Source organism: Cherax quadricarinatus, chromosome 62 (assembly GCF_038502225.1).
Source record: "Cherax quadricarinatus isolate ZL_2023a chromosome 62, ASM3850222v1, whole genome shotgun sequence".
Taxonomy (NCBI): domain Eukaryota; kingdom Metazoa; phylum Arthropoda; class Malacostraca; order Decapoda; family Parastacidae; genus Cherax; species Cherax quadricarinatus.
The window spans coordinates 24663325-24679331 of NC_091353.1; the positions used below are offsets into that span (position 1 = coordinate 24663325).

General features: G+C 38.1%; 1 protein-coding gene across 4 annotated transcripts in view; it reads left to right on the forward strand.

Annotated features, from left to right (window-relative positions):
• Positions 1–16007, forward strand: part of LOC128687197 (lysosome membrane protein 2) — a 191589-nt gene that overhangs the window by 70049 nt on the left and 105533 nt on the right. For all 4 annotated transcript variants that reach the window (XM_070098503.1, XM_070098502.1, XM_070098505.1 and 1 more), the window contains one exon: positions 12218–12399. In XM_070098503.1, coding sequence (XP_069954604.1) covers positions 12218–12399 — 182 coding nt within the window. The remainder of the gene's footprint in view (positions 1–12217; positions 12400–16007) is intronic.

Sequence of the window (16007 nt, forward strand, 5' to 3'; positions counted from 1 at the left end):
GCCCAAGAGGACCTCAGCACCGCAAGTAGCATAGATGCAGCATGGAACCCGTGCCATACCCTACCCATCATGCCAGTAAACCGGGATAGCAACCTCACATCTGCCGAGCTACCTCGGTGGACAAAAGAGAGGGCGGCCGGATATCTGCCACAAAGCATACCTCCTTTGGCCACCACCCCCAGAATCTGAAAGGTGGCTTCCAGAGATACACCTGTCGCCCGCAAGACACCCAAAGCCATCCTCCGGGATACCGGAGAGGGATCGGGACATCCCCAGGCAATCCAGATTCCACGGCAAACTACACCACTGCCAAGAACCTCAACGGAATGGGATGGACCCAGGTACCCTTTCCCCTGCCTAGGAACTAGCGTGCCTGTGGGGAAAAAATCCCAAAGGCCGAAAAGGAAGGGCAAAAAGGAGTGGTGGGGAGGAGGAGGAGGAAAGGAAAAAGGGGAGGATGGGAGAGGGAAGGGGGGATTGGGGGGTAATTAGGTTCGGTTTCAGGAAGGAAACCGACAGGTCTAATTCCTCAGACCAAGAGCCTCTTCACCACCCCAAGGAGCCCCCCTTGAAGAGGAGCTGCTTTGTTAACAAATCTCATATTTACGCCAATTTTTATTCTGGGAGTGTATGTGTCATGTTTATATGCTATGTAATGGGTTTCTTATATAATTTTGAGGAAAATAACATATATGGATTAATGAAAATGTCTACATTAATGTAACATAAGACATTTAATGTGCCCAAGAGTGATTATTATTACTTAGTATTGGCGTCATGAGTAGAGAGACTCTTAGCGATTTTAATGTGTACCTGCACACCAGCACAGTGTGTAAGTATATTTAACCCTTTGACTGTTTTGGTCGTAAATATACATCTTGTGAGCCAATGTGTTTGATGTATATATACTCAAAAATTCTAGCAGCTTCAAATCAAGCAGGAGAAAGCTGATAGGCCCACATGTGAGAGAATGGGTCTGTGTGGTCAGTGTGCACCATATCAAAAAAATACTGCAGTACCCAGTGCATAATGAGAAAAAAAAACTCCGACCGTGTTTTTGGATTAAAACTCCGACATTGAGATGTATTTTTGTATAGTTTTTATGGTTGTATTCTCATTTTCATAGTCACATTTGATAGAATGGACAACATATTATAGAAATAGAGGTGATTTTGATTGGTTTTACTATGAAAAGAACCTTGAAATGGAGCTCAAAGTAGGGGAAATTTTTTATTTTTGCCGATGTTCCAAAGTAAACACATGATGTCATTGTCCAATAATTGTCCAAGTAGCCATTCTAATATGCAGCCATGAATCTGTACAATTATTACAGTGTTGCAGTAGTCTGCATAACAGTAAGTCTTCAATTTTTTGTTTGAATAAAAACTTAAAATAGAAAGCAAGAGTAATATCAGAGGGGCCTGGAGACATGACTGATAAACAAAGAAAATGTTATTTTAGATCCAGGAATGTCTGCATTGTTCATTCTGGACCTTATTTTGAAATTGGCATATTTTTTAATTTGCATGAAATTAGCCAAATTGCCAATTTCTGACCACTTTATTGGGTACTTGAAATCAGTAAATGAGGAGTTTCTTGTACTCAATCGATAGAACAAATGGAGTTCTAAAGAAATAGTTATGAGTTTGGTCGACTGGAACAATGGAATTAGCCGAAAATAGGGCTCAATTGGGCGAAATTGCCGAGGTCACTAACTTTGCAAGAGCGTAATTCCATAAGTTTTCCATCAAATTTCGTACTTTTGGTGTCATTACTACTGGGAAAAGATTCTCTATCATTTCATAAGATAAAATACTATTTTTTTTTTTCCAAATATTTTGCGACACCAGGAGACACCTCAGGATTTGGGGTTGTTACAGTTACACATAAGTAGGGTACACATAAGTATAATTATCAAAGTACATATAAAATATGCAGTAACTTTAAAACATTTGAAATTTTGGAAAGTTTCCAGACATAATAGATGTGCTCACGGAAAATGTAAACAAACTGGGTGGGGCATGCCATATTTGAAAGACCACTTGCCATATAGCAAATTTTGGTCATAATTTGACATCGTTGTATTAGCGGAACACTGTAAGGCGAAATGCCGTAAAACAAGGCCCTACTGTGTGTGTGTGTGTGTGTGTGTGTGTGTATATATATATATATATATATATATATATATATATATATGCAATAAGATCACAGTAAACAGGTGATTTCAAAATATGCAAAACAACCACTCTGAAAGAATAGAGAAATTCCAAGCGCTTTCGTGACTACTCACATTATCAAGGAACTATGAAAGTGAAGCATCCAAGGAAGCTATATAAGGGGTCCGGCCAGCACCTCACTATCAGATCCTACAACGGTTAAACACGTGACGCGCGGCGAGCCAACTTGGATAGGTCCTTTGCGCAACTCACCCCCAAGCTATTCTACCCAAGAAAATTTAAAAATTATTTGTCCAGTGTATTATTAAATTCTTCCCAAATTCTATTAATTATAAATGGATCTAATTTATATAAACCAAAGGAAATATTCATATTATTGTCAAAACTGCTTTTTATGAAACAAGGTTCAATTATGTTCCTGTCGACCATGGACTTGCTTGATACTACTTTCTCAACTTTTTGAAAATCAATTGGATGGTTAAAATCTCTTACATGAATAAATAGAGCATTGGAATCTTGTCCAGTTCTAATGCTATATTTATGTTGTTTTAATCTTAGTTCGAGATTTTTACCAGTTTGACTGTAATAAACTTTATCGCAAATTTTACAAGGAATCTTATAGACACATCCATCAGCATTTTGGGGGGAATTCTTTATCAAAAGTTTTTTTACTGTATCAAGATTTTTGAATACAACTTTAATATTAAAAGTCTTAAGAAGAGAAGGCATATCAACCAAGTTTTCATGGTAAGGGAGAACCAACATATTTTTAGTTGAATAAGGCTGGTTGCCCCTTTTTGGATTATAAAAAGTGTTTCTAGCAACTTTAAAAGATTTATCAATTACATTTCTTGGGTATTTTAGATCATTACCTATTTCATAAATTTTGGATATTTCCTCATCTATGAACTCAGGACTACAAATTCGTAAAGCTCTCAAAAACATTGATGAGAAAACAGACAGTTTGACTCTATCTTGATGCGAGGAATAATAGTGGACATAGGAACAGTTATTTGTAGGTTTTCTGTAAATTTTAAATTTGAATTCATTAATACCCTTAATAATTAAAACATCTAGAAAAGGCAATGAGTTATTTTCTTCAAACTCAACAGTAAAGTTTATAGAATGGGCTAAGTTATTTAATTTTCCAAGAAAATGGTGTATATCTACATTTTTGGGCATAAGACACAAAATATCATCAACATATCTGAACCATTTAGCTCTATTAGGGAGGATTGTGTTAAGCAACCTTGTTTCAAAAAATTCCATGTATAGGTTACTAAGAACAGGTGAAAGAGGATTTCCCATTGCCATACCAAACTTCTGAGTGTAAAACTTTTCATTAAATACAAATTTTGCATCAACAATTTTGAGCCCTATTGTTGGCAAAATTTCTAACTTTAATGTTAAAAACAACATAGACTTGGTTGATAAATTAAGCTCCTTGACTGACTTAAATGATTTTAACATGGTTAGTTTTGATGTTACTTCCTTGTTTACGAAAGTTCCTGTTGATGATTTATTAAGTTTCTTATCTGAAGAACTCGTTAACTATGATTTACCATTGCCAGTTCCTACTATCATTAAACTTATTAAACTTTGCATTGTTGATGCAAAATTTGTATTTAATGATAAGTTTTACACTCAGAAGTTTGGAATGGCAATGGGAAATCCTCTTTCACCTGTTCTTAGTAACCTATACATGGAATTTTTTGAAACAAGGTTGCTTAACACAATCCTCCCTAATAGAGCTAAATGGTTCAGATATGTTGATGATATTTTGTGTCTTATGCCCAAAAATGTAGATATACACCATTTTCTTGGAAAATTAAATAGCTTAGCCCATTCTATAAACTTTACTGTTGAGTTTGAAGAAAATAACTCATTGCCTTTTCTAGATGTTTTAATTATTAAGGGTATTAATGAATTCAAATTTAAAATTTACAGAAAACCTACAAATAACTGTTCCTATGTCCACTATTATTCCTCGCATCAAGATAGAGTCAAACTGTCTGTTTTCTCATCAATGTTTTTGAGAGCTTTACGAATTTGTAGTCCTGAGTTCATAGATGAGGAAATATCCAAAATTTATGAAATAGGTAATGATCTAAAATACCCAAGAAATGTAATTGATAAATCTTTTAAAGTTGCTAGAAACACTTTTTATAATCCAAAAAGGGGAAACCAGCCTTATTCAACTAAAAATATGTTGGTTCTCCCTTACCATGAAAACTTGGTTGATATGCCTTCTCTTCTTAAGACTTTTAATACTAAAGTTGTATTCAAAAATCTTGATACAGTAAAAAAACTTTTGATAAAGAATTCCCCCCAAAATGCTGATGGATGTGTCTATAAGATTCCTTGTAAAATTTGCGATAAAGTTTATTACGGTCAAACTGGTAAAAATCTCGAACTAAGATTAAAACGACATAAATGTAGCATTAGAACTGGACAAGATTCCAATGCTCTATTTATTCATGTAAGAGATTTTAACCATCCAATTGATTTTCAAAAAGTTGAGAAAGTAGTATCAAGCAAGTCCATGGTCGACAGGAATATAATTGAATCTTGTTTCATAAAAAGCAGTTTTGACAATAATATGAATATTTCCTTTGGTTTATATAAATTAGATCCATTTATAATTAATAGAATTTGGGAAGAATTTAATAATACACTGGACAAATAATTTTTAAATTTTCTTGGGTAGAATAGCTAGGGGTGAGTTGTGCAAAGGACCTATCCAAGTTGGCTCGCCGCGCGTCACGTGTTTAACCGTTGTGGGATCTGATAGTGAGGTGCTGGCCGGACCCCTTATATAGCTTCCTTGGATGCTTCACTTTTATAGTTCCTTGATAATGTGAGTAGTCACGAAAGGGCTTGGAATTTCTCTATTCTTTTAGAGTGGTTGTTTTGCATATATATATATATATATATATATATATATATATATTTATTTATATATATATATATATATATATATATATATATATATATATATATATATATATATATATATATATATATATATATATATATATATATATATATATATATATATATATATATATATATATATATATATATATATATATATATATATATATATATATATATATATTTATTTATTTATTTATTTATTTATTTATTTATTTATTTATTTATTTATTTTGCTGGTTTCTTTTTCTGTCTCATAAACACGCTAGATAACAGGGATATCTTGCTACTCCTACTTACACTTTGGTCACACTTCACAGACACGCACATGCATATATATATATACATACATCTAGGGTTTTCTCCCTTTTTCTAAATAGCTCTTGTTCTTGGAAAAGAATCTTTCCTCCTTAAGCCATGCGTGTCGTATGAGGTGACTAAAGTGCCGGGAGCAATGGGCTAGTAACCCCTTCTCCTGTAGACATTTACTAAAAAAGAGAAGAAGAAAAATTTTATAAAACTGGGATGCTTAAATGTGCGTGGATGTAGTGCGGATGACAAGAAACAGATGATTGCTGATGTTATGAATGAGAAGAAGTTGGATGTCCTGGCCCTAAGCGAAACAAAGCTGAAGGGGGTAAGGGAGTTTCGGTGCGGGGAAATAAATGGGATTAAATCTGGAGTATCTGAGAGAGTTAGAGCAAAGGAAGGGTTAGCAGTAATGTTGAAGGATCAGTTATGGAAGGAGAAAAGAGAATATGAATGTGTAAATTCAAGAATTATGTGGATTAAAGTAAAGGTTGGATGTGAAAAGTGGGTCATAATAAGTGTGTATGCACGTGGAGAAGAGAGGAATGTAGAGGAGAGAGAGAGATTATGGGAGATGTTAAGTGAATGTATAGGAGCCTTTGAACCAAGTGAGAGAGTAATTGTGGTAGGGGACCTGAATGCTAAAGTAGGAGAAACTTTTAGAGAGGGTGTGGTAGGTAAGTTTGGGGTGCCAGGTGCAAATGATAATGGAAGCCCTTTGATTGAACTTTGTATAGAAAGGGGTTTAGTTATAGGTAATACATATTTTAAGAAAAAGAGGATAAATAAGTATACAAGATATGATGTAGGGCGAAATGACAGTAGTTTGTTGGATTATGTATTGGTAGATAAAAGACTGTTGAGTAGACTTCAGGATGTACATGTTTATAGAGGGGCCACAGATATATCAAATTACTTTCTAGTTGTAGCTACACTGAGAGTAAAAGGTAGATGAGATACAAGGAGAATAGAAGCATCAGGGAAGAGAGAGGTGAAGGTTTATAAACTAAAAGAGGAGGCAGTTAGGGTAAGATATAAACAGCTATTGGAGGATAGATGGGCTAATGAGAGCATAGGAAATGGGATCGAAGAGGTATGGGGTAGGTTTAAAAATGTAATGTTAGAGTGTTCAGCAGAAGTTTGTGGTTACAGGAAAGTGGGTGCGGGAGGGAAGAGGAGCGATTGGTGGAATGATGATGTAAAGAGAGTAGTAATGGAGAAAAAGATAGCATATGAGAAGTTTTTACAAAGTAGAAGTGATGCAAGGAGGGAAGAGTATATGGAGAAAAAGAGAGAGGTTAAGAGAGTGGTGAAGCAATGTAAAAAGAGAGCAAATGAGAGAGTGGGTGAAATGTTATCAACAAATTTTGTTGAAAATAATAAAAAGTTTTGGAGTGAGATTAACAAGTTAAGGAAGCCTAGAGAACAAATGGATTTGTCAGTTAAAAATAGGAGAGGAGAGTTATTAAATGGAGAGTTAGAGGTATTGGGAAGATCGAGGGAACATTTTGAGGAATTGTTAAATGTCGATGAAGATAGGGAAGCTGTGATTTCATGTATAGGGCAAGGAGGAATAACATCTTGTAGGAGTGAGGAAGAGCCAGTTATGAGTGTGGGGGAAGTTCGTGAGGCAGTAGGTAAAATGAAAGGGGGTAAGGCAGCTGGGATTGATGGGATAAAGATAGAAATGTTAAAATCAGGTGGGGATATAGTTTTGGAGTGGTTGGTGCAATTATTTAATAAATGTATGGAAGAGGGTAAGGTACCTAGGGATTAGCAGAGAACATGCATAGTTCCTTTGTATAAAGGCAAAGGGGACAAAAGAGAGTGCAAAAATTATAGGGGGATAAGTCTGTTGAGTATACCTGGTAAAGTGTACGGTAGAGTTATTATTGAAAGAATTAAGAGTAAGACTGAGAATAGGATAGCAGATGAACAAGGAGGCTTTAGGAAAGGTAGGGGGTGTGTGGACCAGGTGTTTACAGTGAAACATAAGTGAACAGTATTTAGATAAGGCTAAAGAGGTCTTTGTGGCATTTATGGATTTGGAAAAGGCGTATGACAGGGTGGATAGGGGGGCAATGTGGCAGATGTTGCAGGTGTATGGTGTAGGAGGTAGGTTACTGAAAGCAGTGAAGAGTTTTTATGAGGATAGTGAGGCTCAAGTTAGAGTATGTAGGAAAGAGGGAAATTATTTCCCAGTAAAAGTAGGCCTTAGACAAGGATGTGTGATGTCACCATGGTTGTTTAATATATTTATAGATGGGGTTGTAAGAGAAGTAAATGCGAGGGTCTTGGCAAGAGGTGTGGAGTTAAAAGATAAAGAATCACACATAAAGTGGGAGTTGTCACAGTTGCTCTTTGCTGATGACACTGTGCTCTTGGGAGATTCTGAAGAGAAGTTGCAGAGATTAGTGGATGAATTTGGTAGGGTGTGCAAAAGAAGAAAATTAAAAGTGAATACAGGAAAGAGTAAGGTTATGAGGATAACAAAAAGATTAGGTGATGAAAGATTGGATATCAGATTGGAGGGAGAGAGTATGGAGGAAGTGAATGTATTCAGATATTTGGGAGTGGACGTGTCAGCAGATGGGTCTATGAAAGATGAGGTGAATCATAGAATTGATGAGGGGAAAAGGGTGAGCGGTGCACTTAGGAGTCTGTGGAGACAAAGAACTTTGTCCTTGGAGGCAAAGAGGGGAATGTATGAGAGTATAGTTTTACCAACGCTCTTATATGGGTGTGAAGCATGGGTGATGAATGTTGCAGCGAGGAGAAGGCTGGAGGCAGTGGAGATGTCATGTCTGAGGGCAATGTGTGGTGTGAATATAATGCAGAGAATTCGTAGTTTGGAAGTTAGGAGGAGGTGCGGGATTACCAAAACTGTTGTCCAGAGGGCTGAAGAAGGGTTGTTGAGGTGGTTCGGACATGTAGAGAGATTGGAGCGAAACAGAGTGACTTCAAGAGTGTATCAGTCTGTAGTGGAAGGAAGGCGGGGTAGGGGTCGGCCTAGGAAAGGTTGGAGGGAGGGGGTAAAGGAGGTTTTGTGTGCGACGGGCTTGGACTTCCAGCAGGCATGCGTGAGTGTGTTTGATAGGAGTGAATGGAGACAAATGGTTTTTAATACTTGACGTGCTGTTGGAGTGTGAGCAAAGTAACATTTATGAAGGGGTTCAGGGAAATCGGCAGGCCGGACTTGAGTCCTGGAGATGGGAAGTACAGTGCCTGCACTCTGAAGGAGGGGTGTTAATGTTGCAGTTTAAAAACTGTAGTGTAAAGCACCCTTCTGGCAAGACAGTGATGGAGTGAATGATGGTGAAAGTTTTTCTTTTTCGGGCCACCCTGCCTTTAAGGTGGGAATCGGCCAGTGTGATATAATAAAAAAATATATATATATATATGTGTATGTATGTATGTATGTATGTATGTATGTATGTATGTAGTAGATTGGCAGACAGCAACCGCCCAGGGAGGTACTACCATCTTGCCAAGTGAATGTAAAACGAAAGCCTGTAATTGTTTTACATGATGGTAGGATTGCTGGTGTCCTTTTTTCTGTCTCATGAACATGCAAGATTTCAGGTACGTCTTGCTACTTCTACTTACACTTAGGTCACACTACACATACATGTACAAGCACATATATACACACCCCTCTGGGTTTTCTTCTATTTTCTTTCTAGTTCTTATTCTTGTTTATTTCCTCTTATCTCCATGGGGAAGTGGAACAGAATTCTTCCTCCGTAAGCCATGCGTGTTGTAAGAGGCAACTAAAATGCCGGGAGCAAGGGGCTAGTAACCTCTTCTCCTGTATATATTACTAAATGTAAAAGGAGAAACTTTCGTTTTTCCTTTTGGGCCACCCCGCCTTGGTGGGATACGGCCGGTGTGTTGAAAGAAAGAATATATATATATGTATATATATATATATATATATATAATTATATAAATATATATATATATATATATATATACACAGTGGACCCCCGCATAACGATCACCTCCGAATGCGACCAATTATGTAAGTGTATTTATGTAAGTGCGTTTGTACGTGTATGTTTGGGGGTCTGAAATGGACTAATCTACTTCACAATATTCCTTATGGGAACAAATTCGGTCAGTACTGGCACCTGAACATACTTCTGGAGTGAAAAAATATCGTTAACCGGGGGTCCACTGTATGTACACCTACCATCCGACTTACGACCTGCTTGACTTACGACCACTCGACTTACGACCGTGTTTTTTATGCCAAATTTCTGGGAAATAAACAACTACACCTACCATCCGACTTACAACCAAGTTCGGTTCCGAGAAACCAGTTGTAAATGGAAATGGTCATAAGTCGAACTTTACTACTGAATATCAACAAAATATTTTTGTAATGACTTAATTTTATTGTTTTATTTTGGTATTTTATGTTTTACTTTACTTTTTATGTTGTTAGTACTGTATTTTATACTGTAAGGTTTACCTGGAGTTTACCTGGAGAGAGTTCCGGGGGTCAACGCCCCCGCGGCCCGGTCTGTGACCAGGCCTCCTGGTGGATCAGAGCCTGATCAACCAGGCTGTTGCTGCTGGCTGCACGCAAACCAATGTACGAGCCACAGCCCGGCTGGTTAGGATAAACACTGTATACAACACAAATAGTTGTTTATTTCCCAAAAATTTGGCATAAAAAACACGGTCGTAAGCCGAGTGGTCGTAAGTCGGATGGTAGGTGTATTTGTGTTGTACACAGTGTTTATCCTAAACCTTACAGTATAAAATACAGTACTAACAACATAAAAAGTAAAGTAAAACATGAAATACCAAAATAAAACAATAAAATAAAGTCATTACAAAAATGTTTTGTTGATATTCAGTAGTAAAGATTGACTTACGACCGGTTTCTCGGAACCGAACTCGGTCGTAAGTCAGATGGTAGGTGTATATATATATTGTAGATAGTAGGTTGGTAGACAGCAATCTCCCAGGGAGGTACTACCGTCCTGCCAAGTGAGTATAAAACAGAAGCCTGTAATTGTTTTACATGATGGTAGGATTGCTGGTGTCTTTTTTCTGTCTCATAAACATGCAAGATTTCAGGTACATCTTGCTACTTCTACTTACACTTTGGTCACACTACACATACATGTACAAGCATATATATACATACCCCTCTGGGTTTTCTTCTTTTTTCTTTCTAGTTCTTGTTCTTGTTTATTTCCTCTTGTCTCTGTAAGCCATGCATGTTGTAAGAGGCGACTAAAATGCCAGGAGCAAGGGGCTAGTAGCCTCTTCTCCTGTATATATTACTAAATGTGAAAGGAGAAACTTTTGTTTTTCCTTTTGGGTCACCCCGCCTCGGTGGGATACGGCTGGTGTGTTGAAAGAAAGAAGAAAGAATATATATATATATATATATGTGTGTGTGTGTGTGTATGATCTCTAAGGGTTCATAAATAATAAATTTAGGAATTACAAGGAGAATAAACAAGCAGTCAATTGTTACTTAAGGTTGGATTATGATTACAGGTAACAAAAAAACTCAATGCACATATGAGGCCCAAAAATTTGGAATTCATTACCTGTGAATACCAAAGAAACACTGTCTGTATATCAGTTCAAGACTCTTCTTAAAAACCACCTACTCACCCAAAACTAAATACACAGTATTTAATTTAATTTTACCTACACAGTTAACAAATCACTTTCTACTGCCTCAAAATATCATTACTCACTGTGTTACTCCCCTGACCTTAGGTCCCCATAAATAAATACTCATAGATCAATAAATTCTCATATCTAATTTAATGCAAATATTGAATAACTTATATTTCATAAATGTATAACCCAGTTGTATACTTAGAGAAACCTTTTCAAACTGTTATTATAGCATTATCTTATAGCATAATCCATCATTCTCTTGAATGCACAGTAACTCATCTAATGCCCATATGAACTGTTACTGCACTACAGATCATTGATTTGATTAGATCTGATTAATAAATTGTACGACTACATATAATAAATTGTAAATATTGTAAATTGTTTACTATAAATGTTCCATTAATCTTAAGTTAATTTTAAGCTGCCCATAATGCTCTACATACAAGGGGCTTTTGACATGTACACCCAACTACTATAACACCTTGTACAACTATGTATCATGTCCTAATAAACTATTATTATTATTATTATTATTATTATTATTATTATTATCTGTTTGTGGTTTGAAAAAACTGCTTAGCATATTAACACATTTTTTAGGATATTTATGAAGTCACTTTCCTTTAAAGGCTTAATTTTTGGAAAATATTTGCTCAGCTATTAGTTTCTGAAGTAATGAATGTTGTTCAAACCTATATCCTGTGTGTGTGTGTGTGTGTGTGTGTGTGTGTGTGTGTGTGTGTGTGTGTGTGTGTGTGTGTGTGTTTGTTTGTTTGTTTTCGTGTGAATCAATGCATTCTTGTTGAAGGTCCTCAGCAGGTATGTCACTGCATTTCTTTTTGAAAACATTAATACAGTGGACCCCCGGTTAACGATATTTTTTTACTCCAGAAGTATGTTCAGGTGCCAGTACTGACCGAATTTGTTCCCATAAGAAATATTGTGAAGTAGATTAGTCCATTTCAGACCCCCAAACATACACGTACAAACGCACTTACATAAATACACTTACATAATTGGTCGTATTCGGAGGTAATCGTTATGCGGGGGTCCACTGTATATGACAATTTTTCATTTATGAGAACATCTGTTTTTCGATAACACATCTTTACACAATGGATGACATTACTGATGCTATTTTGCAGGTCACTTTACCTGACTTTCGAGAAGGAGATCAGTCACCATGGTATTAATGCCTACCGTTTCACTGCACCGGAGGAAATGTTACAAGCAGCTGACCAGAACCCTGACAACGCTTGCTACTGCTACCCTGACCAACAACACTGCCTGGGTAGTGGCATGCTGAACCTGCAACCTTGTGCACAAGGTGAGGTCTTCTATCATCTACCAACTAGTTACTGTGAAGGTTACAGTGTCTCCCTGATGAGTCAGCTAGTTGCAGTGAAAGTTACAGTCTCTCTCTGATGAGTCAACTAGTTACAGTGAAAGTTAGTCTCTCTCTGATGAGTCAACTAGTTACAGTGTGTCTCTGATGAGTCAGCTAGTTGCAGTGAAGGTTACAGTGTCTCTCTGATGGGTCAACTAGTTACAGTGTCTCTGATGAGTCAGCTAGTTGCAGTGAAGGTTACAGTGTCTCTCTGATGGGTCAACTAGTTACAGTGAAGGTTACAGTCTCATGAGTCAACTAGTTACAGTGAAGGTTGCAGTCTCTCATGAGTCAACTAGTTACAGTGAAGGTTGCAGTCTCTCATGAGTCAACTAGTTACAGTGAAGGTTGCAGTCTCTCATGAGTCAACTAGTTACAGTGAAGGTTACAGTCTCATGAGTCAGCTAGTTACAGTGAAGGTTACAGTCTCATGAGTCAGCTAGTTACAGTGAAGGTTGCAGTCTCTCATGAGTCAACTAGTTACAGTGAAGGTTACAGTCTCATGAGTCAACTAGTTACAGTGAAGGTTACAGTCTCATGAGTCAGCTAGTTACAGTGAAGGTTGCAGTCTCTCATGAGTCAACTAGTTACAGTGAAGGTTACAGTCTCATGAGTCAACTAGTTACAGTGAAGGTTACAGTCTCATGAGTCAACTAGTTACAGTGAAGGTTACAGTCTCATGAGTCAACTAGTTACAGTCTCATGAGTCAACTAGTTACAGTGAAGGTTATAGTCTCTCTCATGAGTCAGCTAGTTACAGTGAAGGTTACAGTCTCATGAGTCAACTAGTTACAGTGAAGGTTGCAGTCTCATGAGTCAACTAGTTACAGTCTCATGAGTCAACTAGTTACAGTGAAGGTTACAGTCTCATGAGTCAACTAGTTACAGTGAAGGTTACAGTCTCTCATGAGTCAACTAGTTACAGTGAAGGTTACAGTCTCATGAGTCAGCTAGTTATATTGAATGTTACAGTCTCATGAGTCAACTAGTTACAGTGAAGGTTACAGTCTCTCATGAGTCAACTAGTTACAGTGAAGGTTACAGTCTCTCATGAGTCAACTAGTTACAGTGAAGGTTACAGTCTCATGAGTCAGCTAGTTATATTGAATGTTACAGTCTCATGAGTCAACTAGTTATAGTGAAGGTTACAGTCTCATGAGTCAACTAGTTACAGTGAAGGTTACAGTCTCATGAGTCAACTAGTTATAGTGAAGGTTACAGTCTCATGAGTCAACTAGTTATAGTGAAGGTTACAGTCTCATGAGTCAACTAGTTATAGTGAAGGTTACAGTCTCATGAGTCAACTAGTTATAGTGAAGGTTACAGTCTCATGAGTCAACTAGTTATAGTGAAGGTTACAGTCTCATGAGTCAACTAGTTATAGTGAAGGTTACAGTCTCTCTCATTGGCCAAATTACCAATTTCTGATCACTTTATTGGATAGTTTAAATAGTTGAATAGGCAGTTTCTTATATTCAGTCGATAGAATGAAAGCCATACTAGCAAAATAGCTAAGAATTTGGTCAGCTGGAACAATGAAATTGGCCTAAAATCGGACTTAAAGTGAACAAAATCACCGATGAGTAAATATTGCTGACACTGCAAAATTCGTTAGTGTAATTTTGTCAGTTTTCCATCAAATTTTGTACTTTTTGTTTTATTACCTTCAGAAAAAAAAGGTTCTCTACCATTTCATAAAAAAATATTTTTTGTTTTTAAATTCTGCGACCCTGAGAGCAAGTTTGAGAGCAGCGGTGGTGACCCTGAGAGCAAGTTTGAGAGCAGCGGTGGTGACCCTGAGAGCAAGTTTGAGAGCAGTGGTGGGGACCCTGAGAGCAAGTTTGAGAGCAGCGGTGGTGACCCTGAGAGCAAGTTTGAGAGCAGCGGTGGTGACCCTGAGAGCAAGTTTGAGAGCAGCGGTGGTGACCCTGAGAGCAAGTTTGAGAGCAGCGGTGGTGACCCTGAGAACAAGTTTGAGAGCAGCAGTGGTGACCCTGAGAGCAAGTTTGAGAGCAGCAGTGGTGACCCTGAGAGCAAGTTTGAGAGGAGCGGTGGTGACCCTGAGAGCAAGTTTGAGAGCAGCGGTCGCGACCCTGAGAGCAAGTTTGAGAGCAGCGGTCGCGACCCTGAGAGCAAGTTTGAGAGCAGCGGTGGTGACCCTGAGAGCAAGTTTGAGAGCAGTGGTCGCAACCCTGAGAGCAAGTTTGAGAGCAGTGGTCGCGACCCTGAAAGGGTTAATCATAACATTTAGTTGTACATTCGTTGCTTTGTTCCCCAATATCACGTAGAAGGTCATGTCAGTGTTATGAGTGAATTTATTGATAGTCATCCAGGTTGATATATTTAAGAGTTCTTCAATAACAGTGTTGTTGAGGGAATTTGGATGTGGGTGGGAAACGACAAAAGTTGTGCCATTTGAGAAGAGAATGGTCTGAGTTGCTGATATACATTTAGAAGATCATTGATGTATATGAGGAATAGCGGAGGGCTGAGGACACTGCCCTGTGGGACACCTTAGTCAACAGATCTTGTTGAGGAGGGTGTGTACTTGATAGATTCTCTTGTGTGTGTGCATATGTACTCTCCTGGTGTGTATGTACTCTTCTATGTGTACTCACCTATTTGTGGTTGCAGGGGTCGATTCATAGCTCCTGGCCCCGCCTCTTTGAGTGTGTGTGTATGTGTGTATATTCTCCTATGTACTCACCTAGTTGAGGTTGCAGGGGTCGAGTCCAAGCTCCTGGCCCCGTGTGTGTGTGTGTGTGTGTGTGTGTGTGTGTATGTACTCCTTTGTGTGTGTATGTACTCCTTGTATGGGTGGGGTGGGTGTGTGTGTGTGTACTCTCCTGTGTGTGTATATGTACTCCCCTATGTGTGTATGTATTGTGTGTGTGTGTGTGTGTGTGTGTGTGCATGTACTCTCCTGTGTGTGTGTATTTACCTATATATACTAACCTATATGTGGTTGCAGGGGTCAAGTCACAGCTCCTGGCCCCACCTCATTGCTAGTCGCTACTAGGTCACTCTCTCATTGCTCCTAAAGCCTTATCATACCTCTTCTTAAAGCTATATATGGTTCTTGCCTCCACTACTTCACTCTCTAGATTATTCCACTTCCTGACAACTCTGAGGCTAAAGAAATACTTCCTAACATCCCTATGGCTCATCTGAGTTTTCAACTTCTAGTTCTGGCCCCTTGTTCCTGTGTCCCATCTCTGCAACATTCCAACCCTATCCACCTTGTCAGTTCCTCTCAGTATTTTATATATCATTATCATGTCCTCCGTATCCCTCCTATCTTCTGGTGTCATCAGGTTGGGTTTTCTTAACCTTCCCTCATAAGTCATACCCCTTAGCTCCAGGCCTAGTCTTGTTGCAAACTTTTGCACTTTCTCCAATTTCTTGACAGGTGTGGGTTCCATACTGGTGCTGCATACTCCAGTATGGGCCTGACATATACAGTGTTCAGCGTCTTCAACGACTCCTTACTTAGATGTCGAAATGCTATTCTCAGGTTTGCCAGGCGCCCATATGCTGCAGCGGTTATT